This window comes from Thermobia domestica, chromosome 2 (genome assembly GCF_964235325.1).
Source record: "Thermobia domestica chromosome 2, izTheDome1.hap1.1, whole genome shotgun sequence".
NCBI lineage: Eukaryota > Metazoa > Arthropoda > Insecta > Zygentoma > Lepismatidae > Thermobia > Thermobia domestica.
This window is the reverse complement of record NC_137455.1, coordinates 112,265,630-112,293,598: the sequence shown is the minus strand read 5'-3', so window position 1 is coordinate 112,293,598 and position 27,969 is coordinate 112,265,630. Positions and strand designations below refer to the sequence as shown.

Here is a 27,969-nt window from a genome sequence, read left to right as displayed (position 1 = left end):
TAGCCGGCATAAACGTGGGACGTAAAACTTAAAGATTTTCCAATTTAGCTCTAAACGCATTTATTTTAAATGATCTATTTGTATTCTTAAAAAAAAAATATTGACTTACTATTTATTTATTTTAAATGAAAAATCAGACAGACAGACAGATCTTTATCCCTGATGAATTTTATGATTAGCTCAGAAGTACGACCATGATTTCATAAAACTTCGTTTTCCATATTTTAAATTTGCTCTTATTCCTGCAGGGCTTTTTTTTTATTTTTTATTTTTTTTTATTTTTATTTATTTTTTTATTTAAGGTTTCAAGTTAGAAGGACACGAATTTTAGTTGATCAGATTCTAAAATCAATTTAATAATTATATATATATATATTTACCTGTAAGCTAGCCGGAGCACAAAAAGTTCAAGAGACGCCGACTGGAACAACAGATCTTGATCTTCCTTGCAGAGATCTGAAAACCCTGGAATTTTATCCGCAAAGGTCTTAATAACGTCAACCGATGTAGTGAGCAGATTGTAGAATTGCTGAATTTTTTCCGCCTCGCTCATGGGTGATTCGTTTGGGCTTGGTTCACGATACTGTAAAGAAATCATATAAGATATATCAGAACAAAGACAGTAATGAGGGCTAATATACCAAGTATGAAAATAAAATTATTTCTGAGCCCAGTAACTCAAGACGTAGGGTGATCCTTGAGTTATTTTGGAACCTTGTTAGCTTTTTTTCCCCTTCATTTTTAATACTCTGTTTGAGTCAGTCATATATATATATATATATGAGTTTGACTCAAAGTGTTCTATTGTCTTTTACATTAGTTTACCAGTTATATTATATTATTAATTTTCTAACAGTCTTTATTATCATATCCCTTTGGTTGAAGAATATGACAGTGGGACATTATGTTTAACGATTTTTGCTCTCAACGAACTCTGATTATTTACTCAAATTGACTGGAAAATAGTAGAATACAATGCTAACAGTATTGGTAGGATATGCGTTATCAATAGAAGTTTTTAATGTCTTATTTTTGAATAAACATTCTTTTGCTTTTTTTTTTTTTAAAAATATAGTTTTACAATGGTAATTAGTTCTTAAAATGTCTTTAGATAAAAAATTCTAGAAGTTAACAAAAATAGAAAGAGCCTAATTATACAACAAATTAGCATTTTGAAAGAATTTGCGTGTCGAAGACAATTGAAGTTACAGAAGTATTCACAGGACTACAGCCTGTTTGAAAGTGATTTTCCATCGAGTTTTCAGTATAGAAGACTTCCTGAACTTCAGTCGTGTTTGAAAATTATTTGCCTCGACAGACAATTTCAAAATGGATACTTCACACAGATTTCACTTAAAATCTTCAGAACGGTGGAAGACCATCACCGAAAGCTTGATGGGAAACAATCTTTCAAACAGAGCTATAATGCTCCGAAGACTTCTGCAATTTCATTCATTGAACAATCTAAAAGTATATTTGTAATAAAATATGAATGAAAATAACTTCAAAGATACCAACCAGGGCCTAGAGTTGAACGGCATTCACCAGGTTATGGCATATGCTGATGATGTAAATTTAATAGGGGATGATAGGAGAACAGTAGAAATAAATGCAGAGATCTTATTAAACGCTTGCAGGGACATGGGTTTAGAAGTAAATGCAGAGAAAACTAAATACAGGGAAGTGCGTCGGGACCGTAATACGGCAAATTGTGGAGGCGTTAAAATATTAAATAATGCTTTTGATAAAGTGGATACTTTCAAATATTTAGGATCAATATTAACAGACGAAAATCATATTCACGAAGAAATTAAATGTCGACTAAAAGCAGGGAATTCGTGTTACTATTCGGTTCAAAATCTCTTGTCGTCGCGAATTCTGTCGAGGAATTTGAAGCTTAAAATATATAAAACGATAATCATGCCTGTTGTTCTGTATGGTTGTGAAACATGGTCGCTTACTCTGAGGGAAGAACATAGACTGAAAGTATTTGAGAACAGGATCCTGAGAAGAATATTCGGACCCAAGAGGAACGAGAATGGAGAATGGCGGAAGCTTCATAACGAGGAACTACATAGTTTATACGGTTTACCCAACATTGTTAGGGTCGTCAAGTCTAGGAGGCTTAGGTGGGCAGGTCATGTAACTAGAATGGAAGAAAGTAGAAACGCTTTCAAAGTCTTGACTGGTAGACCCATAGGAAAACGACCATTAGGAAGACCTAGGCGCAGATGGGAGGACAATATTAAGATGGATCTCGCAGAGATAGGAATACAAAGTAGAAACTGGATGCAATTAGCTAAGGATAGAAGTCAGTGGAGAGCTTTCGTGAACGCGGCACTGAACCTCCGGGTTCCATAGGCCATAGAATTAGTTAGTTAGTTAGTTATGAAAATAACTTCATACAAGAATAAACATGATATTGTAATGGTATTTAGATAAAATCAACCTATCTTAAAATATCCTGGTTTCCAGAATTCATTAAATTGATACACAATATCATCTCCAAGTTGTTTAATAACGTTTTGTTAATAGAAAGGTTATTATGGTACGCTACCTGAGAATAATCGAGGTTCGCGAGATCCGGAGTAGTGTCCACATGCGCTCGGACAAGGGCAGTGATGAGAGATACTGGAGGCGATGGTGGCGACTCTTGTGGCGATTTGGGCTTCGATGGTAGCCGCCCGCGACGTCCTTTGAGCGAATCTGTCCTCACAACTTCTTTCACCATTCCGACCATCAGGCACTTCTGAAACCGACAGAACTGGCACCTATTTCGTCGTCGCTTATCCACTGGACAATTCTTATCTGCCAAGCACACGTACTTGGACCCTTTCTGTACTGTTCGTTTGAAGAATCCTTTACAACCTTCACAGGTTCGAACACCGTAGTGCTGGCATGCCGCTGTGTCACCGCAAACCGCGCAAAGTTGAGATGGTGACTGGGGCGCTGGTTTTGAAGAGGGAGTTTCAGGGGCTCCTGGAGAAGAAGACGCCGATGATGACGACGCTGTAGCCGCTGCGCTAGAAGTGGATGCCGTTGAAGAAGTACTTAATCTCAATTTACTTGTCTCAGTTCTAGAAAAATAAGAAAAATTAAATATTTTTAGTTATTATAAGAATGTTTGTGGTTAACAATAAGTTTACAAAGATATTATTTTCTAATAAACTCTAATACTATGTGCGACTCTCATTCCGAATTAGCAAATTTCTCAAAAGTAATTCTACAAGTTCCTAACAAACTGCTATATCTGTGATTCTCATTCCAAAGTAGCAAATTTCTCAAATATAGCTAACAGAAAATATTAGTATTGTATTTACTCCAATCTTAATTTCCCTGTTGGAATTTACGCCTCTGTATGTGTTTATCAAGAAATATTATAGTGCCCGCAACGATTTATGAAACCTGAGCTCTACACCAATCATAGAATTGTTTTACTTTACATATGGTACATCGGAAGATTTCGTGAAGCCGCCTTCTGAACGCACCCTTGAGAAAAAAAGTGCACCAACAATGTTGCCAAACTTTGAGGACATGCTTAACAAGCGGCATGAAAAAAAAAGAAAAAAAAACACACACACACACACACTTAAAGAACTATAACATGAATCGTAACAATTATTCGAATATGCAATGATTTAAGGCTTAAGGATAAATTATTGTCGAGGTTAGTAATTCACTAAACATTTTATTAAAAAGTTCCCCTTGATATTTTGAAATATAGTATTTATATAGACTTAACAGAGCATTATCAGAACATGAAAATAAATTAAACTACCTAGTATTTGTATTAAATCTGATAATAGTATTTCCATTATACCTGACAATATTAATCTACAAGTAATCAAAATTAAACGATTACCTAAAATGAATAGAGACGCGTTCATGATACAATTTGATATGTGGCTGACAAATCTCACAGCTGTATCACTTCTATCAAAACACAAAATACATTCTACAGTTTTGGTAATAATTCTAGAGTAAATACTTCATGTATATTCAAAAGGTATTGGAAGTGAGTCCTTCAACCGGCCGATTACTCAGAAACTAAAGTCAGATTTTCATTGATGCGTCAGTTTCTTGCCCGACACACAACTTTTCTCTAATTTTCTTAGTATTTTTCCTAGTGATGACAACCACTAGTTATTCAAGACTTGAAAAAAATTCAGCTCTTTTGTGCCCCTTCGTAGCCAAGTGTATAACGCGCATGGTTTCCTGTACGCGATATCCGAGTTCAATCCCCGGCAGAGATTCTTTGCCTTCGTTAAAAGCCAAAGAATTGAGTCAAGCTCCACTTAAAGCAGCAAGTCCTTTCTTATATAATTTTGATTCCGTAAACGGATATTAAATTCCAATTAATTAATTAATTAATTAAGTAATTTTCAATTCTTGACACGAGTATACTTCCATAACTGTAACATGGAATTATTCTGTTGGTTATTTACCAACAACTCCATCTCCAAACATGCAGCTAATGCATTAATGAAAATTTGTCTTAGTTTCCAGTTCATTATAGATTCTGAGAAATTAAAATATTAGCCTTGTTTTATGTTATTGATTTTAATACATTTCTTGTAGTTATTTTGGCTTTGGAAAACAGATATTTTGGATGAATAATGATAATCACGAAGTTAGACAAAGTACGTTGAAATAAAGAAAAATACTTTCAGAACGAAAAAAGTGTATTTTTGATAGCTCTCATTCGATCTTTATACAGAAAGAAGAGTTTATTATTATTATTATTATTATTATTATTATTATTATTATTATTATTATTATTATTATTATTATTATTATTATTATTATTATTATTATTATTATTATTATTTAAGGAAATGACTAGAGAAGCGAGAAACTTAAAATTTCTTTTCTCTAATAATTAACACACTTATTTCTTTCTTTCTTGACTCACTATTCTAACCGATTTGTCGCTATTTCCATTTAATTCTAGATCAATCTCTTTGTTTCTTGTTACATAGACAATGACAGTTGGCATCACAGTTAATTAGGAACTCAAGATATGTAAATGCCTCTTTCACAGCCTAATTAGAAAATAAAAGCTTCTTAGCCTGTGCGTCATACTATCCTGGAATGTTATACAACCTTGCTTAAGAGAGTTATAATGCTGGTTGCGGAAAGACAGGGGGTAAAAAAATAATTTCAGTAAACGACCAAAGTTTCAATGCGTCATGCTAATTCTTAATAGTAAACAATCACGTTAATAGATGTTGTTACCTGCGGGAATGTTGACTGAAGTCCAGAAATAACTACATAAAATATGATATGGAATTTGGAGTAGTTGGTGGACATTTTTTAAAAAGTTAAATGTAAAGAATTAGAATTTTTAATTAAGTATAGTTTTAACCTACAGTATACAGTTTATTATAAAATAGAGCATGGAATATGTGTAAACAATACATATAAACACAAAGAATAATAAATACTTACGTGGGAGCCTCTGTCCTTTGAACTGGCAGCGATGCCCTGCGCTGGCGTGGTGCCGGAGAAGGTAAAGCTGTGGATGATTGAATTTCGGATGGGAACGGAGGAAGGCTGTAGGTTTCTTGAGATATTTGCATGGGTTCGAACCCGGGACTTTGGGGTAATCCCGGGGGATAATAGGGAGAGCCTGGGGGCTGGGAAAAGGCTTGTTGTGGTGGAGAAGTGGTAGTTGTGACGTAAGTGGATGATCCTGGGCCATAGCCAATCTCTTTTCTCGTAAAGAATGGAGTTGTAGTGCTAGATTGGCTCGGGTACTCATAAGGGGCGGGTCCTTGTGGTTGAGAGGCAGGACCCGGATAGGGTTGATGGGCGGGTGGTGGGTGAGAGATATATTCCATGCCGCGACCCTCATCCATCTTGAAGGAGAAGATGTCTGGAACGGGTTCTCGTCCGCTGCGATATCTTGGAGAATATGTTTCTTGGAAGCTGGGTAAAGGGGCGGGACCAGAATGGGGAGGCGTGGTACTGGGCCCTGTAGAAGGAGGAGCCTGGACCACGGGCGAGGAACAGGCTGGCAGTGGAGACTCGCTCGCATGCGCAGGGGAGCTGGACCCGGAGGTGGGAGGAGCTGTGAATGTTGTGACGCCCGTCTCGGCGCTCAGCAGGTACTCAGGATGAAAAACGTCTGAAAAGGTCGTCGTGTCACCAGCGCCGCTTTCCAATTGTTGTGGCTGTTGTTGTTGTGCAGGTTGTTGCTGCTGCTGCCCTCCAGTGCCAAAGGACGGAAGTTTGAACGGTTCTTCAGGTGATCCAACTGCCAAACCACTTCCGGATAAACTTTCTTCCCCGAAAGCGCCCGAAGAACCATATGGAGCGGACAGCAGATCGGCGAAGCTGCTGGACCCAAATGTGGCCTGCCGCAGAAGAGAAAGAAAAGAAAAGAGGAAAATTAGAAAAAATAAACGAAGCAACGAACACTATAGACATCTAACGTTTATTTTAGAAAACAAAAAGTTAGATCAGGTTCCTTAATTGTGTCACTATTTGTGTTTTAATATAATCACATTTGATTTGATTGAAAGGCTATTGGTTGATTTAGAGTTTAGCGTCCTGTTCAGCAGCAAGACTATATAAGACGTGAATCTACAGCTTAACGTGGGTTCCGAGCCACATGAGCTTTCACCAGGGACCAAACCTGGGTCTTCTGCGCCAAAGACGCATGCACTAACAGTATAACCACATGAGAATTCAAGATTGAAAGGCATTATATGTTCCCCCTTCGTCTCTCTAATTGTGTTATTTTCTACATTTTTAGTTAAGTTATGATTTTCTTAATATGTTTCCCTTCAGGGATTCACTTTGAGATAACAATATCAATAGTTTCAGGAGCACATTATAGACGAATGGCTAAACTTCTTTACCTTGTAGCATATGTCTCTCTTGGATCGATCCCAAATAGAATATTTATGTAATCCAATATTGTGGATGCAGGAAAACATTAAAAAAATATTTGCAGGGTTATAATGTTGATTATCCAATTGAAAGTCAATTACACATTTCTAAATTTTTCAGTAAAATTAGAAAGGAAGTTTGTTGGCTACAGTTTGTATTACACTATTATTAAATTACAGTGATGCACAACATAAGGATTATGTCTATTTAATAATAATAATAATAATAATAATAATAATAATAATAATAATAATAATAATAATAATAATAATAATAATAATAATAATAATAATAAATTATCTATATTAATATTATCCGTATTATACATCACTGTAATTTAAGCAAGCACGTTTACCAGTGATTCACTGAATTTCCTTGAAAGATTTTTAAGCTACAACTCCTTTGAGATATCAATTACACAAACGAATGAGACAATTTGCAGCAACAACTTCAGTTTTCCTTGTGCAGTATTTATTTACAGTTGAGTAACTTTGTTGAAGTCAGAATTCTGTGTGTGTGTGTTCCTCTTTTCAAACTCAGCCAAGTGAATACTTCCATAGTATCTTAAGTTGTATCTTCCTTTCTGTTAGTGTAGTCGTGATTAGTGATAAAGATTTATAGGCAAAGTCTATAAATAAATTAACTAAATTTCAGACTTAAATTAGTTCTGATACTAATCTTGAATATATTTTTATTTTCAATGGTCTCACCTCTGGTGCATGGGGTTCCAAGGTTCGATCACAACTTCGTGGTGGGCAAACACCATGTGAGTAGTAGATATCCTCGGAATTCTCTCTCTTTTCTTACACTTTCTTCCGTTCGACCATTTTTGTTTATAATCATCACCGTCTCCTTTAGCCACGAACCATAATCATGGGACTTAAACTTAATTATTTTTTTTTTAACCCTTTAAGCAAGGACGTGCGCAGGAGGTTGGTACTGAGGGTCCGGACCCCCGACTTTTCTGTAATTTTAGTCCAATTTTAGGGTTGATTTTACAAATTTTAATATAATTTATCCTCATATTGAATTTGGACCCCTCCACCAAAAGCTTTGGTTACTTTTCGAAATAAATTCTTGATTACGTGCCTGACTTTAAGTATAAATTTTTATAGTCTATGTTTGGAGTATTGACACAAAAAGCCCTATATATTGTAATAGTTACTATCAGAGATGTCTAAAGATTTCGTGCTGCAGCTTAACAATTAAGGGAGAGCAATATTAAATGAATAGCGAAGCAGAGCCCTAATGTAGTTAGCACGAACGAATGCGGAGACAAAACGGAACTGAATTTTCATGACGAGAATTTTCGTCCAATAGAAATAGATTCTTTTTTTTTTTTTTTTTTTTTTTGAGACGAGACAGCCTCAAGTTTTGTTTTGTGTGCATCCCTAACTGCGAGTCTTACTGAATATAGCGAGACCGAGCCCTCAGCAAGCGCGAAGTCTAATGAGGTTAGTGAGGACAAGTTCGAGCGAGCGCGAACCTCATTGAGGATGGCGAATCCGAGCTCGTCTGAGTTAATTTCCTCACTGAGCTCAGTCATTGGGAGCCTTTTGAGGATAATTAGCCTGAGCTCGCGCCAGTCAGAGTAAGATTCAATTTCAAAATGACCATCTCTACGATTGCTACTGTATTAGCCAAAGAAATTCCCCACCCGTTAGTTTAGAATAAATTAGTTCTAATTCACTCGACACTGTACAATGTAATGTATTGGGATGGTCAACAACTAGCCGCGCTGGTCTAACGGTTTCCGCTAGATCCTTGAAGTTAAGCAGTGTGAACTCATTAATTCTTAAGTGAGTGGCCATAGAAACTTTCTAACTAGCGTTGTCATTGCGGCATTCATACGGCGTCGTGAGGGATGCTGAAAAGTTATTCGAGTGTAAGAAGTAGCAGATTCCGATTTTTTTTTTTTTAAATTACCTGTAATAACGCGAGGAAATTCGCGATGTGCTGGCGTCACATTCACAAATTCAACATCGCCGTCTGGTCTTTGGAACTTTGTGCCAGAGGATTCATTTCATTTAAATCAGATGGTCATCTTTCATCTATCAAATTAACTTTGATACCAATTAATCATTTATTATCTGCTGGTATTGTTCACAAAATATATTCATTTAGAGCAGACACAAATTTTAAACGAATTTATACACGATGACCAATCATCGAACTTTGTGAAGTTGTCATATATGAGAAACCCAAATAGCCAGTGGCGTATTTAGGATTTTGTTTCGGGGGGGGACTATCACAACATATGAGAAGCACTTATATTTTTCCTTTTGGGTGCCGACAAATTTTAATGAAGTTTTGCATATGACAAATTTATTTCGGGGGGCTTGAGCCCGATAGCAACCCCTTAAATACGCCACTGCAAATAGCACAGAGACGTCTCTTGAACCTACAAGGGACGTTAGTTTCTTAATATCGGGACGTTTACAGGACATTTCATTTTTACTAGAAGACATCCTGTGGATATCCACATATCCGTTTATGTTCAGAAACGAGACATCCTGCGGAATTTCTATGGACACTTCTCTCGGAACTACTTTTGGACATCCAAATATTGTCCTATGGCAGGTGCGGGACCTTTTGTGGGTCCTTGAATAAAGAGCTAAGAAAAAGACTCGTAAAATGTTTCGTGTGGAGTATTATCTAAATAGGGCAGAAAAAAAAAACTACTACTTGTTATAGCTATTGTTGAACTTTACTCGCGCACAAGACTTACTCAAAACTTTCTGCAACTATTTTACATGATGTTGCGCAATTAGCCATGATCTATTTAGCCTTGGTCAAACTGCATGTCTCGGGGAAGACCATTTATGCATGCACTTCGTTTACACGAGTTTTAAAATCGTGTGTTCACAAGTCGGTTAGGCAACAGACTTGTAATCGAGAACCAAAAGTTCGATTCCAGTGTTTGATACAATTCACATTAACAAATGAGTATATTTTTATTTGTTAGCATGTAACAAACAAAAATTTATTACTAATAATATAGAAATAATGGCTAATTGCTTATTAGTATGGAGATGGTATAATTTTGTATTAAGGTTTTTCCAAAATAATATTTTTTTAGAAGATATACTATTTTTTTATTTTATAGATAAATAAATGCTTTTAAGATAAAGTAGTGCATTTTAATATAATAATATTGTATTTAGAATAGGTTAAAGTTTGGTTGGAACTGTGGCAAAGCAGTTGTTTGAACGTATGAAAAAAAAAAAGACAAGTGCCATAGCAAGAAGCTTAGTCTCATTTTAGCCCTGAGGCCTATGAGACGTTGACCAATAGTTTTAAGATGGAATTCGATCCACTTTAATGCGTTCAAAATACAATGCTTTCCAAACGGGAATCGGATCCGGGTCTCCGCGCATGAAAGATGCGCACGCTAACCACTTTATTATTTTTTTAATTAACTCTCTTTCTTACTTTAGTTTCTCTTCCTTACACCTGTCATGAGCACAAGATTTGACAGGGACATAAATACAGAAACATCGAAGATAGTTTGAAAAAAGGTTCATGCTCTTTTTGGGTGATTTGAACCCCCAATACTTCGCCTCCTGATCATCAATCTAACGCCTCAGACTGCTTGAATATACCGCACCGGCAAGGGAAGGCTGCCATAGGGAGAAATTGACATATTGTTCGTGATGCAACCAAACTTTTTTCCCACTTAATAAATAGATAAAGAAAATGTCAGAGCAAACATGAGAAGCTTATGCGGATCCGAAAAGAAAAGTTTCAGAAAGTAATTAGGTTTTTCTTCATACAGTATTAAAGTTACAAGTAGCAAAGAAAGTAACACAGAGTGGAAGATCTTTCCTTAACTTTTTCTTTGTTACAGGAAAAGTAATTAAGACAACATCTAAACATCGAAGCCAGAAAAAAATAGTCCATTTTTGAAAATGCCTTGAGTTCTCCTATAAAGTAAGATACATTTCTTAAAGATATTGCTTGAATTTTCCAGAGAAGTTTTCGCCAAAATATTTCAAAAATTAAAAGATAGTATTAAAATTGCACACCACAGCTTATTAAGACCTGTAAACTACTATAACCTAAAATAACTAACATTTTCAAGTAACTTTTCATTGGTGAGCAATACGTTTTTAAACAGATTGTAACATTACTACTTTAGTAACATATTACTTAACTATGAAGAAACTTACGAAAAAAAAACTATTTTAGATTATAGTATGTTGTATGTACTAAGAAGTTACGTTGTAACAATTTTGATTAATTATTTTAATCGGATGTAGTATTTTGTGCTAAATAGTTACGTTATCAAAATTTTTAACAAACTGGCTATTTTATATTATAATATTTTAACAAACATTAAAAGTTACCGGTATATTATGTAAGTTATAAGATCAAAAGTTTAGAATTTTATTTTAGAATTTTAACTTTAGATTATAATGTCTTGTATTAAAATTACTCTATTTATTTTTAAAACAAGTTTGTCATTTTAGATGTATTCTAAGTTCTATAAAAGTTTTAATAAACTATTTTAAATTACAATAATATTTTATACATACTAAGTATTATTATATAATTGTTTTAGATTTTTGTAAGTGCTACAAAGTTACGTTACATTTGTTTTTTTTACTAAATTGTATTTTTGGATTATAATATTTCACAAACATTATATTATGTTTTATTAAAAATTATAAACCAATTGTTTTAGATTATTTATATTTTGTAAGTGTTAAAAATTACATTATATAAAATTTTAATAACCTACTTAAGATTATAGTAGTTCGTGAGTGTCAAGATATATGTTATTAAAAAAATTACCTTTTAAGATTTGTTGTATTTTGAAAAGCAGAAATCAATTGTAAAATTCAACGAAGATGAATGAATATTGAAAAAAAGGAGAAAAGAGCCTAGTATTTTCTTCACAGTAAATAAATCTAATTCAGCAACGAAAACACAAGGCATTCCAATGACATATCACATTTTGTTAAAAAAAAAAAAAATGCAAAACAGTTTCGCAAACTGCTTTAATTAATTACCATTTTAGGGACACAAAAATAAGAAAATATTATTATTACTTACGGATGCGTAAGAAGAGTTAAGATCTTTAGATTACATGGGTGAGAATAAATAGCTTAATTTGCATTTGTTTGTGACATCTAGTAGTATAGGAAATATTAACGATTGACTTAAACTTCTTACCGTTACTAGCTCACCCATTGTAAGGGATAACATTGCCTTGATATAAACAGAGCTTGATATATACGATATATAATAAACAGTAGTACGTTCGAAAATTATTCAATGTTGAAAGACGTAGATAATTTTGTTTTTCTCTTGAAGAACTAAAATTTTTGGATTTTGTTCTGAAAAGGAAAAATATAAATAAAACAAACTTAAAGAAACGTTTATAACAACTAATTGAAATGAAGTAAATTAATCGAAGATTTGGTAAATTTAATTATATCAATGTAATAATTGAAAAAAATAATAAAATGACTCTTAATTTGAAATAATAAATAAATGAACATATCAAGGACAATATTTATGCTGCAGTTTTTTCCCTGTGATAAAAGACAATTCAGAGTATGAATATTATTTCTCTTATAATTTACTGTAAACTGAGTTTGAAATTACGATGAATAAGTTACAAAACTAAAATTATAAGATAAAGCAAGTAGTAACAGAAATAAAACTCGAAATTAAAACTTAATTAAAATGAAATAAAATGTGCTTAATTATTTTTCAATATAGCAGCGTTTTTCCAATTATCTTTAAAAGAAATGAATCAGTTGATAAAATAAATTTATACAAGATCTATTTCGAGGCTATTGGGTTCATGCTCCGTTCCCCTAAATTTAGAAGTATATAATAGTCTTTCTTATAGTGATTCGTTTTCAAAAGGCAAACTTCGAACTAAAGCTACATTAAGCATAGTCTATATTCTACATTTGAAACGAAGCAAAGTATACTGAGTAGTTTGAGAATAAAAAAAAAAAGTTATGCATGAAAACAAAAGATCATTGCATCATCTACGAGCTCTTTATGCAGTTCAATTTGAACGATTTTTTTTTAAAAAATTTACTTTATTCCAATTTTTATAAGATGCAACATGGGAGGTGAAATTTCAAGTAGAACTAAATCAAAATTGAAGTAGTCTTTATTTTTTAAAATAGTAATGAGGGCAAATGTCAGTCAAAATTCTCAATATCAGATGAGACAAATTTATTCATTGTATCTATTATCTATGTAGTTGATAGAATTTTTTGCAATTGCAATTCAAATAATAAAAATAAAGCTTGAGAAAAGAAATTTTGACACAATTTCCATTTTCTTTAGAAGTCTTTTAATTTTAAATTGTGTTTCAACTATCTCCAGGACGCTGGAAATAAGATTTCTGACAAGCTCTCTTTTCAAATCATATTATTATATAGAATAGGATACTTTATATTAGAAAAAAAAAGAACATCAAAGACCTGATTTAACTATATGTTCCTATCACTAGAACTGCTATATTTTAAAAAAAAATCTGCCCTATATAATACTATTATGCGACACTGTCCAAAAAAATAAATTTTGGTCATTTTCAATGGCAATAAAATAAGAATTAATTAAATTAACTTACGAATTTTTAGCAGAACAAAACCAATGGGTAAGTATTTTGCTCTAAATATGTGCAAAACCATAAAATCAGGACACACTAAAACATCCAGGTACCATATATACATACACACACACACACACACACGATTATATAGCACAGTAACAAAGCATACACACACAGCTCAGCAGATACGTAATTAAGTAAGAAGAAAACAAGGAATCCGTTATACGTATGCAATAACATTAATGTAATACACGTGAATAGCACGTTCAAACAACACAATAGAAAGAAGTTAGGATTGTTCGAAGTCAGATCGAAACTTTTAGAAAGAAATATAAAACAACACACACAAATAAGAAGATATAATAGTTGAACGTTATATCAAGACAAAAAAAATCTATAGTAGATTTTTAAAAATGCTTCGAATTTGTACATAAAAAAGTACTGTACAACCGACTTAGCAAGCGACCCAACAATTACACACCTATTCAGTACAACATAGTAGGTTGTTTATAATTAAGTTTATAATTTGCAAATAATAATTTTATTTGACGAAGAAAATAATTTTTGGATACTAATGAGTAAAAACAAATACTTGTGTTCTACGAGGTAAATAATTTTCCAATAGATTTACCTACTCGAGATGCAAGAACAATGTAACAAATCCTGTTTAATAATAATAGAAGTGATAACAAGAATTATATAAACTGTTCTGGCAACAATAGAAAATTGAATTATTGGTTGACTGGAGTTCAACATAATTTTTCAGCTTCGAGATTATATGAGACAGAACCTACTGCTTAAAGTGAATCTGAACCACTGCTCAGGCTTGTGTCCGACACCAAGAATCGAACCTGGGACCACACGAGTTAGCCACTCGCTTACGAAAAGGCACTGCCAACAATAGAAAAGTTGTTTTAAAGAAAAACTCAATGTAACAGATGCTGTCGACCAAAATAAAGTGTAATAAGAACAATATTACAGGTACTGTCAAAAATAGAAGTAGGACAAACTATGTTACAGGAATGACTGGACAATAGAAGTATCGATAAGTACAATGTAATGGACATTGCCAAGCAACAGAAGTGGTAATAGCAAAGTTATTCACACTGTCGAACAATAAAACTTAGATAAGAACTATCTTACAAGGATTGTCGAACAATAGATATGGCGATAATAATAACGTGATAGGTAAGTCAAGCAGCAGAAGTGTTGATAAGAACAATGAGGCAGGTATTGTCAAACGATGGAAGTGGCGATAGCATGGCTATACACACTGTCGAACAATAAAACTTAGATAAGAACTATCTTACAAGGGTTGTCGAACAATAGATATGGCGATAAGAACAACGTGATAGGTAAGTCAAGCAGCAGAAGTGTTGATAAGAACAATGAGGCAGGCATTGTCAAACAATGGAAGTGGTGATAGCATGGCTATACATACTGTCGAACAATAGAACTTGAATAAGGACTACCTTACAAGGGTTGTCGAACAATAAGATATGGCGATAATAACAATATGACAGGCAATGTCAAGCAGCAGAAGTGTTGAAAAGAACAATGTAGCAGGCATTGTCAAACAATAGAAGTGGGGAGAACAATGGAAATGATAACAAGTGATATTGGAAAACGACACATAGATAGATGGCTAATAACAAAACTAGTAGTATAACGAAATCTAATCGGATTCAAAACGAAATCTAATTTTGTTTTGAATTTCGTAATATCATTATGTTGTTCCTTAATAGGTGTATAAGAAAGCACACGAACTACAGAACAAAACAAAACAAAAAAAAATAAAATAAAATAAAAATAAAAAATAACAAAATACGGCAGAATAATTTTAGTACATCATTCAACAAAGAAGCAATCAAGTTGGCGACTATTTCAAAAAGAGAAACGCAAATGCCGCTGAATAAAAATACAAAAAAAAAAAAGAAAGCGTAAAAAGAACATTAAAAAATCAATATTTATAAAACATACAGAAAAAAGAAAACACTTCTACTTAAAAAAAATACTAATACATAAATTTAGGAAAAGAATATTCTGTTGGTAACAGAAATAAAGTAATTTTGTAGGTTCATAGCGGCGTCTTCTGTCCCTTTTTTAAAACACGTGTATCTATGGTGATTCCTAGTGCTGCTCTATTCTTTCTCTTGTCGTTTTCATGATAACAGTTCTTGCTTTCTGCACATGTATTACGGTAAGAAAATGAATTCAACACTGCCTACGACGGACGAGGTTGAGAGTTGGGAATTAGTTCAACTACAATTTTTTGACGACGCCTTTCTGTTCCTACGCTCCTACCGTTCGTTTTCGAAAGCGACGATACTCTTCTTCGTCCGTGCTTGATGATGACGATGAAGAGGATGATTCTACGGTCTTTTCACGTCGAGCTGGTCGTTTATAACCTGATGTTGATGGACGGTCTTGTTCTTCTTCACCTTCCATTATTGAAATAAGCATTCTCAAGGTTTGACAACCCATATAATTTAATAAAGTGTCTTATTATAACGTTCACACACACAACGATTCTATGATGTTTCTTTTTTTCTGTTTTTACTATGTAGTTATTGGCTTGTTATATATTTATATATATTATATCTTAAAAGTGAGTCTTTTTGTAAAACTAATGTGCTTGTTGGAGATAATCTTCTATACAAACTTCTTAGATTTCAATTCTTGTGAAAGACCTAAAGAAGATACGAATTTCAAAAAGAAAAAAAGAAAAGAAAAATAAAGTCAGGGGATATTATCCCTGAATATCTTTTCTTTAAAAAAAATCTACAGAAACAATTGGACAGAACAGATACACCGATAAACAGCAAAAGAGAAGTATGGTAAAATTTCTCATTTTCTATTTTTTTTCGTATTGATTATTCAATAATGAATCAGCTTAGGCAAAATATGATATATTGTACATTTCACGGGTACAAATTTATTTTATCTTTTAAGTGCAATTTCTTTTGGTAAAAACACATAAGCAGATTTCGTGTATGATTTCAATGGAAAAATGTATGCGACATTACCTATCATATAGAATTCTTAGATATTTAAACCGTAGGGGGCACGGTGACTCAATGGTAGAATTGTTGTTGAGTTGAGTTTAGCGTCCCTTTCAGCAGCGAGGCGATATGAGACGTAGACCTACTGATTAACGTGAATTCCGAACCACATGAGCTCCCGCCGGGGATCGAGCCCGGGTCTCCCACGCCAAAGGCGCGTATGCTAACTGTTTAGCCACGAAGAAGCTATGACTCAGTGGTAGAGTATTTATGTCTGATATGAAGGGATTTCTGGTTGAATCCCAAGCTATGTGAATATGTGCTAGACAGCACATCCGTGGGCCTTCCCATTCGTTCACATCCTCATGCCATCAATTCTTCAATATACATTCATTTGCTCATTTTCCTATCTATTTTGTTTGTTTCTTTATTCAAGGGGCTATATGAGACGTGGATTTACAATTAAAAATGCAGTGTGTTCAATGCTCTTCCACAGAGTCGAACCCAAATTCCAGTCGAGAGCTCGACGTCTTTTAGCCTAAAGATGCTAAATTAAAAAAAACAACAACTAGGATTTGGATCAATTCTCAAACTCTCTAGAAATGAACTCAATAATTCGAGTACTCATCAACTTTATTTAGTAGCTTTAACCGAAAGAAACTTCAATAGTAATTTTCTTTTCTTTTGCATTTTTCCTTCTGTTTGACTTTACACAAGACAATGGTGCATCACTTTCAAACTATCTGGACACTCATAGTCAAGTGGGAACAGAGCTTGCGAACTGAACCTGTGACCAAGTTAAAACCAGAAGAAGTTATTTAGCATATTTTTATTGGAGTGAAAGGGGGGTCTATCCTTTGACTTTTACACTTATTTAATTTCGTGAATTTTGACCAAGAAAAGTGTATTTAGTTATTTCCTCTGAGTAACATTATAGGTAATAAAGTTTGTAACAAAGTGCTGTCTTTCACGTTTTACGAAATAAAATATATTCATGCTTTGTGTAGAATAGTCTAATATTAGGTCTAGAATTTGGAATTAACAAGCACCAGATACTGTAGATGTAGTTGCGTTGCTGCATAATAATCATAATAATAGAACGGATGTGACTTCATCCGTTTAGTTTCACTCTTTAATTTACTAGCAACACATTATTTTTTCACTTCTTACGCTGATTCATATTTGAATAATCTACGAAAATGAATGAGAAATACACGTATGTTTCGTTCTTAAGAGGCGGTACTAATTGCCTGTTTTTTATATAAAAAAAATACGTGGGGAAAAATGGAAGAGCAATTTTTGGTATATAAAATAAGGTATGAAAGAATGAACCTGCTAACAAATGTTCCTTTTTGTTGATAAATTCATTATCTAACTTTATAATTTCATGTTGTTTTTTTTTTTCTTTTTTCATTTTGGTATGTTAGAAAATATGACTGAGCAATACTAACGGAGCGATTTGGAGAATCGTATCGTATCGTAAGAAAATAAGGACGATATGATTATTTTCTCCCGTTATTTTGTTAAAACGAAGATAGATGTTTTATAAGTATTACCCCCTCTTAAGAAAAAAATAGATAAAAGAAAACTAAGCCGAAACTGAAAGGGAAGTAGTAAGCTATATTATACAATAAGTCAAAGCACAACAACAACAAGAACAACAAGAACAACAACTGAACAAAAACGACAACAAGAACAAACATATAAAATATCATTCTTAAGTATTATTATAATATTGCTGAAAAGAATTTTAAACAAATTGTTAGTATACGTATATATAGATTTTTGACAGCGCTGTTATATGAGAAACATCTATTATAATGTATGCGTTGAAGAAGAACAGGTCCAAATACATTTGCTTTAGGTTAAGATTTTTTTTTAAACTTTCCCTACGAAAGGAAGAAATGTAAAAGTAAGAAAAATAAGGTATACGAGGCATCCAGGAGGTGCAATGCTTGCTGTGTTAACAATAATAAAAAAATATATATAAAGGGATAAAATAAAGAAAACACCATCATTATTAATAAATAATTACCAAAATGTCATAGTAATCATCTTCCGTTTCATTGAAATTGTTGTTTTGGAGAACAAGTTTCTTTGCAAATTGCTGCAACGAAAATAAACAGAAAAAAGAACAAAACAATAAGGATTTGTTTTCTAGTTTGAAAAGAAGTATCTACATTGAGAACTGTAAACAGAAACCAGAAAGTTAGCATAATAGTCCTAATCAATGTGAAATTAAAACACCACTAATTTTACAGTAATTATGTGATATCTTCAAGTAGATAAAAGATAATCGAAATGTGGAACAAGAGCGCGCTAGATAATATTATTTTGCACGAGGTACCGTTATCACGAGTCACCTAGTAACTTTCCGGTTGCAGCCATTTAAAAACGCGAAAATAAATGCCGATTTTTCTAAATGACTGGAAATCGAAAATAGATAAGTGAGTTCTGATAACGGTATCGTATGTAAAATGTCTAGCGAGCTCTTATTCCACTTTTCGATTTTCTTTTGTGCTTTATCTATTTGAAGATATCACATAATTAAAATTAGAGGCATTTTAATTTCACCGTGATGGGGCCTCTTAACAAAAACAAAAATCAATATCCACAACAATTCCAAAATTCACATTCAAATACATTATATGGTTTGATTACTCAGTGTGATTAATTTTATGGGACAAACTGATGTCTTTGGTTTAATATTCGATGTTTGTAATCTGTAGGCTAGATGAAATGATTGGATTTTAGCGTCCCTTGTCAGACTACATATAAGACGTGAATGTACAGTCTAATGTGGAATCTGAACCACCGTAACGCGCTCAAATATTTTAATGTTTTCCCATCGTAAATCAAACCCGGAATCCCTCGAATCCTCTAATCAATAGGAATAGAGGAGACGAATGATTAGAGCAACCGAATGATTATGGGTGATGTAGAGAAATGAAGAAAGTAGAAAGGAACGGACAAACCCGCAAATGATGTTGTCCACCAGAAACTCAAATAATTTAGAGATCAAATCAGTTGAACGTGGGCTGGCTATTTTCAAAGAGACTTTCGCTAGCTCGATCTCACACTTACTAACCTCACTTCGCTCTCGCTCATTAAGGGCTCGGACTCGCTATCTACAATGAGGCTTGTACTCACTAATCTCAATGAAGCTCACGTTAGCTCATATTGGCACTCACTTGAGCTTGGGCTGGCTATTTTCGCTAGCTAGATCTCACGTTCATTAACCTCACACGCGCTCACTAAGGAGTCGGGCTCACTAATCTCAGTGAGGGTCATTTTAATTCATACTCGCACTGACTCAAATTAGGCTCGCTACCCTCACTATGGCTTATACTCTCTCCTGATCTCGCTCACTATGACCTCAATCATGCTCACGCTTGCTAGAACTTAAGACTCTTTGTTGCTGTTCACTTATAGTGTTCGTGCTCACACGTGTCCTCGCGCTGAATTATCGAGGCGAACTGAGCCAGAGAGTTGGGCTCGCAAGGTTGGACATCCAGACGGCTCAACTTATTTACGAGTGTTCTAAAATAAAAATTTTCGTTATTTTAAATTTATCGACATTTATAACTGTTATGGAAATATGTAACCATAAGGCAATACTAAAATTTTGGGAACACAGCAGCCTGAAACAGAGTAGAAAGAGTTTTAAAAAATAATTCTGTAATTTTCTACTAACTTATTACCCGTTGTTTTACAGTTATTTTAAGACACTAGAAAATGTCCTGAACTTCGAAAAGTCTCCGAATGATTCTTAATCTGATTGCTCGAGTCGGCTCAAAAATAGTAAGCTGAAGCCAAGCTGAGCTAGCAATCTGGAGTACCTTTATTTTCGTGTTTGAGTTAATATCTTGTACAACAAAAAGAATAATGAACACTTATTTCAATATTAAAAAAAATAAAGTAAGTTTCTTGTGCATTGGGGAAGGAAATCAGTTCTTTTTCTTTTTATATGAGCAATGCAGCCGTTTTGAATCTTCGAGAATTCCCATTGCCGCAAAGCAATCTGCGCTGTCCGCAGTATGGCAGTTGCCCCCTTCCCCAAACCCCCTTCACTTTTGCTCACTCATCTTGTAAGGGAGTTATATACATATATATAAAAAAAAGCACACACAGAGCCTTATCTTCGGGTGGGAACGGCATCGTCGCCGTTTTGCACGGGCAAGTAGCAAAGCAGTTATAACGCCCGGAGGGACATCTTTCTCATCCTGCGCTTAAATGTCACGTGCACTGAAGCGAAAAATACCGGGAGTGATTATTTTTGGTCGTAAGCAAAACAATTAGAGAAGCGAAACTTCTATGGCCGTGTCGTGTGTGTGTGAGTGTGTATCTTTTTTCCCCTATCCGTCTCTTCAATCACAAAGCATGGATGGAGAAAATAAAAGTAATAATGTTTTAATAGAAACGATAAAAGAAGATATTTTTAAAAAAAAATAAGTAAGAAGAGAAAAGGTGATAAAAAATTTTCAATACGAAATCGAAAGGGTTATGTTGAAAAGATGGTGAATGAATAGAACAAATGAAATTATCACTTCATAAGTTTACAAGTTTCTATTTTGGCACTTTGCCCACGTTTTATCTTCGTTGTTTCCCTTTCGACTCTAAATGAATGGCAGCAGAAAGAAGAAAGAAAAAAAAATGTCTTCACAGTTTGTGATATCACTGACATTGAATGGTGCGTACACATCCCCAAGGGGGACACACTTCTTTCGCTCGTTTTTCTGTCACCGGGACATGGTGGTTCACAGCGTGACTAATTAATCACCGACTAACAAAGCAGCATCAAGAAGCGGGTAAAAAAAGAGCTGCAGAAAGTTAACAAGATGGTGAAGTCTGTGAGTATATATATATAAGGAACAAAGCGATAGAAGATAAAATTCCTTTTTTGACACTAGAGAATTAAGGCATCAAAAAGGGGACGTGTAAAATCACTATATATTTTATGTAATACAATATTTGGTGTCGTTTACATTCAGATAAAGTCTCAATTGAGAAAATTGAAATATGACATTAATTCACCATAATACAAAGCAAGTGTACCATACGTGTATATCAGACGACCATATGTGAATATATCTCTCCTTCGAGGTATCGATGTCACAAATTCAACTTATTTAATTCAGCTAAAAGCTGAAATCATTCTCAGTATCAGCTTTTTATTAATACAACTGTATAAAGCTTCCAAATTAATTATTTAATATGGTGAACGAAAATTGACGTTTAGATCTTATGTTTCAAAATTTTATTTTTGGTATAGAGATAATAAAGTTTCTAAAATAATTTCTAGAAGCAAAAGAGTCCATGCATAGCGCAAATATTCGTGCTTATGACGATACAAAATAAATACCCTACCTATTTTATAGTTAACTTCGCAAATAGCTATTCATTCTCGGTATTAGGGATCGCGGTGGCTCAGTGGTAGAGCGTTCTTCTCTGGTGCATGGGGTCCTTGGTTCGATTCCAGCTCGCGCCAAGTGAACTTTGTGATGGACAAACACCGTGCGCGTGGGTTTTCTCGGGGTTATCTCGTTTCCTCCCACTTTCTTCATTCCACCATTTCATTCATTTCTCATCATCGCCCTCTCCTTTAGCCTAACCGGCATAACCATGGGACGTAAAACTTAAAGAGTTCATTTCATTTTTCGTATCCTTTGAGATACCGGTACTGTAAAGTAATTATTTTCGTATGTATATAGAATAACAGTATAGAACAACAGTATAAATATAGCTAACCGGAAAAAGTATATGTGTAATGACACGAGGAACGATACTATATTATGTTGAATCAACTGGTTGCGCAAATTCATTCTTCCCAAGTCGGAGAGAGAGAATGTGTGTGTATCTGTTAACGAACTTCAATTCCAGATGATAAGTGGAGATAGAAAAATGTTCGAAGTTTTTATTAAGGGAACCATCTTGAAATTCGTTCTGTGGAACGCAGAAGAATTTAAAACAGAAATTCAAGCAGACATTTCCAGATTACAGATAAAATGGTACTTATCTTACAATTAACAGCAGTTACAACCTAATTGACTTTGGTTAAAATTTTGCTGGTTACGTTAACTAATAATTAGGACATGCTCCTTCATTGGTCTTATCTTACGAATGATCAAATTAAAGATTGTGCTACAATACAAACGAAAATTTGCAGTAAATTTGTTATATACATCAGTAACCAGCTCTCAGACAGGTGTGAGTTTCGTATGTTACATATAAATCAGACCAAGAATAGAGTTTTTAAAATTATTTTTTGGGGAAAAATCGTGTCCACGGATTTTTCGGGTTTCTCCTTTTTTCTCCCATATTTTTATTCCACCAATTCTTTGATAATTATTCACTTCCATTACTCATCCGTCTCAATTAGCCTAAGGAACGTAAAACTAGCAATGTTATTTCATTTCATTTTTTCGAAACTCATTACCATTAACAAATTACTTGGCAATCGTACAGAAAATATGCTATCAGTGAGTTGCATAAAACGAAACGGAAGTACAGAATTTAAACTTTTAATAAACAATTGAAGTCCACAATGAAAGCAATTCAGAATTATGAATAATTATTTTAATTTAGTTATTCGAACATGTTTTAAAAATATATCAGTAGGTCATTTTGTTATTTTTAGACATTTGACTACAGAAACCTGACAGCATGCCAATATATTATTATATTGTTTAAACTACCTTTTCTACCATTCATTTAGTTGGTAGTAGATATTCTGTTAGTTGCTCATAAGATTCTAATGTATATGTAGAAGTCGCTATTCATTCAATGGTGCATAATATCCTTGGACTGTGTAAACATCATTTTTAGGTAATATTTGTTATTTATTGACAAAAATCTTTTCGCAGTGTATTTATACGTTACAGTACATACAATACAATATACGAAGTTTTGTGGCTAGTGTTACAGCTTTCAGCTGACTGATGTATGGTTCAACATATTGGGCATTTTCCTACATGAAGGCTGGAGCCCTTTTAAATCGAGTAGTTTCCCAACTATCTCACTATATTAGGTAAGAATCGTAAATTCTGTGAACCCAACCAGAATCGAACACTAAACCACGGAAACAAAAGGCACGCCTACTAATCATTGGAGTATACAAAAGCACAATTAATCTAAAATAGTCTTCTAAAAATTAACAAAAACACGGGTTTGCAAGACCATAACATTAGACTCCTTGATCTATCTGCAACCCACAAGGAAATGGAGTGAAAAGTGTCATATACCACCCAGGCGAAGACCAAATCCATGCAGCATCACTTTTGTAAGCAAACGATACTGCTAAGTGCACGTGAGGTTGAATAATTGTTTTATCTTGTAATATAGCCTTTAAAACTATCAATTGTATTTTACATAAATTTTAATCACTAATTTATTTACTGGTTCAGAAAGTCCCACTAGCACAGAAAATTAAATTCTGGACTTCATGCTTAACTCGCACTGTTTTTCTTTTTTAAGATTAAAAACGAAGTAAATTTTCAACTAAAATTAGTTCCTTTTTCGTTTACGAAATTAGTTTGGATTATTTTAACTAATGAAATCTGGGAGTAATACAATATAATTATATTTTCTTTGAAACATTAGTGATATTGTGTTTATAAACTGTTTTAATATATGCATGTATTAATAGGGGGTCTATAGATACATTTTCACAAAATAATACGTTCTATAAAGTTAATCGAAGTCGATGTTCTATCAAATAGAAAGGAATAGCGTACTACCAGCCGGTCAAGTGATAAGGTATCTATTCGACAAACAGAAGACTGAGGTTTGATCCTCAATGTATCCAATAATCGAATTTTTTGTATTTTTTCCCCAAGAAGCAAAGTTTCATATGACAAAGACAAGCAACATTTCACTTACTTATAAAATGCTTCTTAAAATTGTCACTACAAATAGTCGTTGGTTTGCATTTGTTATATTTGACGCTGGCGAAAAATATAAGCAAAACAGACTTAAAATGGTATGCACTGCATACCGGTGCGTAGTATTGTAAGTATGTATGTATGTTGTAAGTTCAAACTAAATCTTTAAAAAATTCCGACAAATATTGCTCGATAATATGACGAGATAAAATTATAATTGTTTATTTGTTTAATTTCTGAACTATAATACCGGTAGTAAACATTTTTGTACTCATACTACCATTATTTTAAACATTAACACACACACGCACACACACATACATATATACCAGACTTTGCATTTGTACTGAAACGAAAAAGTACACACAAAACATACTATAAAACACATATGTAGTGAATATATCCACGTTTGCTACAAACAATAGTACATTCATAAAATATATGAACGGGAACTCACAGAAAAAATATAGTTTCCTGGATATAAAAAGGTTTCTTGACAAGACCGCAAGATTTTAATTGTAAGGCATTTTCATTGGGTTGCTAAGACAACGCTGGAAGGTTTTACAATATCGAATAAGGTATATTTCGAATAGTAATAATGAATTCCTTCGTACGCATATGACCAATACGTCATTATGTAGAAAACTTAATATACATGGTTTAGCAAACTAGCATAAAAAAAACAGAACTGATTCAAGAGATTCTGAAATCTGACACCATGCAACTTTTATTCTTCGCAAAGTAAGGGATAGAACGGCAATAATCGAAATAATCAACTAAAATCCCTCAGCTAAAGAAATGAATTAAGTTGGAACTATAAGAAAACATAATTGGAAATTCTATCAAAAGAACGAAAACGTTCCAACGCATTCATGAGAATATTCTACAAATATTGCCTGCTTCACTAAATCGAAATTTGGTGTATTATACTGGAAAAAATCTCAACACTCTTTGACTAAATCATACATATTTTACTTAAAGAAATAAATCTTGCGTTCTTATTGAGACACTTATTTATTCCGTAATCAGAATTTCTATCGAAATTGGAAAAGAATTTGCACAGCCAAAATTACTCCCTCCTAACAAAATTTTTAATTACCAGATAATTTTGTAAACTTCCAGATCAAAACTCTAAGCTTTAGATAAAAAAGTTGCTTTCTGGGGTAAAAAAATTTAATGTTCATTTATAGAACAGTGGCCATATCACACATAAAGCTAGAGTTGAAAACACCCTAAATGTTTATGTTAGTAAAATACGAAAGAAATACTAAATAGAATAATAATAATAATAATAATAATAATAATAATAATAATAATAATAATAATAATAATAATAATAATAATAATAATAATAATAATAATAATAATAAAGACATGCTAAATATTTTTAAAAATTTCTTCTGGTTCAAAAAAGTAACAAAATTGTCAAACTTTTAACTTTATACCTGACCGTAGTCTTAAAGTATGATGTTGAAAAAATATGCTTGCTCTTTGGGATTGGAGTCCAGTGTCATGTGACATAAAACACACGTGATAACCACTTCGCTACTATAGAATACTAAAGAAATCAATTTGTAGGAGAGAGTAACATTTCTTATTTACAAATTTACTAAGAAAAGAATCTGCATTTTTTAAACTAGTATTTTCGCGAAATTATCTATGTTATCCCATATAACATATGACTACGAGATTCCTAAGTAAAATTCACCAAAACATTGTAATGAACATTCTTATACTACAATTAGAACAGAAACAATACAATAACTTCAGTAGTGTTGGGTTTTCTAAAAAAAAAAAAAAAAAAAAAAAAAAAAAAAAAAGACGAAAAGTAATTTAACAGATGTTACATGTAAAATTGTTAGTTACATGTTATGGAAATAGAAAGACTTCTAGGTTTCTTTACTAAATAAATTATGCTCTACACTCATGGAAATTGGACATAATAACACAACATCACTGAAGTATATCTTTTTAGAAACCTCGCTTTTACAGTAAAATGGAAAAGTTATATTTAGAAACTATAATAAAAAATAAATAAAAAATGAATAGTGATGATAATAAATATTAAAATTACTTCTCTTTTAAGAACACACCATCTCTTAATTAATTTCTAGAACAATGCAAAAACTAGTTTATTTTAACTGACGGAATACTAGTTTATTCTAGTTTTTACATAAAAGAATATTTAAAATCTCATTATTTTGAAATACTTATTATTAACATACTATTATAATTTGAAACATGTTTGCTTCCTTCAGGATTGATTCTCTAGATTTTCAGATTTTTATTCTTCTGAAAAATTACGACTTACACATTGCTCTGAAAAGTAACCTATAACTTTCACACTGTTTTTGTCCAACATCGCTGTGAAAGTCAGACCAGAAGCGACTATTGGTTTATGCTCCAATATGAAAAATGGTTTCACAAAAGTAATTCCGAAATGCTATTCAGAATGGTTTCCTAGCACTACTATTATTTTACTTAGTAAAATAAAACACTATGTTTAATAAATTTCAGAAGACATCTATTAACAGAAATGTCAAATCAAATGAAAAAAGATTCAAAATCACGGGTTCGATTGATTGATTTCCTCATTTTTTTTTTTTACCCCTGCGAAAATTTCTGGCCATGTTCATGACTCATATCTTCAGTGAACAAGGTCATTCTCTTAATGATTACCACTTCTGTATACAATTAAATGATGATGGGTACTATCTACTGTTATTTTTAGAATATTCTATTAAGTTTCATGGAAATTCTGTTAACATCCATATAAGCTGCAATACTCAGCTATTCACACTGGTTACAGCCACCAGCTGAACGATTTGGTATAAATGTTCTATTGTTCCATGCTACGTATAAGAGAAGTTATAAGACTATATATATCACGATTTTTCCATATATTTGGATATTTACGTATTCTTACGTGTGCCTTTCTGGATTTTTTTTTAAATTGCATTGTATATTGCATTGTAATTTAGGAAGAAAACCTCTAGTCAGGATGAGTGGTTCCTATAACAGAATCCCAATGTTTCCAATGATAGCAAATATTATTACAATTGACCAACAGATTAATGCTAATTTTATCATAAAATTATACAAATTACAGTAGACGAAAGATGAATCAATTTAACAACTTATTTTGTTTCCAATTATTTTGTATCTCAAGAGTATGACATATTGTGACAATTTGAAACAATTGTAAATATGCTACTATTTCTGTTCTAAGTTTCCTACTAGCAAGTAAAATAGTTATTTTATTTCGTATTTGGGTATTTTGAATAGTAATATTTCTATTTTACTTAAGCTTGTTATTTCAAATAAGATTTGCACGAAAGAACTACTGTTAAAGCGAGATTTCCAATTTCTATTCTACAGTACGTGAAACAAGAGGCATGCACTTACCTGGGTTTGAAGCAGAAGCATACTTGAAGAAACAGTGAACGGTGCTACGCCACCAGCTCGGCTCAAAGTTAGGTCAGAAGAACTTGTCACCTCCTTTGGTACTTCTTGAGCTATGTAAGAACAAAATTTTAAAAACGATTAGTCATGCCAAACAGCTCATATTAATCTAAAGAATGACAGTTTAAAAACATTACAATATGTTTTGATT

The 27,969-nt window shown here is 33.0% G+C and overlaps 1 protein-coding gene across 3 annotated transcripts in view; it reads right to left on the bottom strand.

The window, feature by feature from the left end:
- Window positions 1-27,969, bottom strand: part of Hr38 (Hormone receptor-like in 38) — a 58,355-nt gene that overhangs the window by 11,161 nt on the left and 19,225 nt on the right. For all 3 annotated transcript variants that reach the window (XM_081745034.1, XM_081745042.1, XM_081745051.1), the window contains exons 2-5: window positions 27,762-27,871; window positions 5,449-6,356; window positions 2,558-3,077; window positions 381-583 (exon numbers count right to left, since the gene is read on the bottom strand). In XM_081745034.1, coding sequence (XP_081601160.1) covers window positions 381-583; window positions 2,558-3,077; window positions 5,449-6,356; window positions 27,762-27,871 — 1,741 coding nt within the window. The remainder of the gene's footprint in view (window positions 1-380; window positions 584-2,557; window positions 3,078-5,448; window positions 6,357-27,761; window positions 27,872-27,969) is intronic.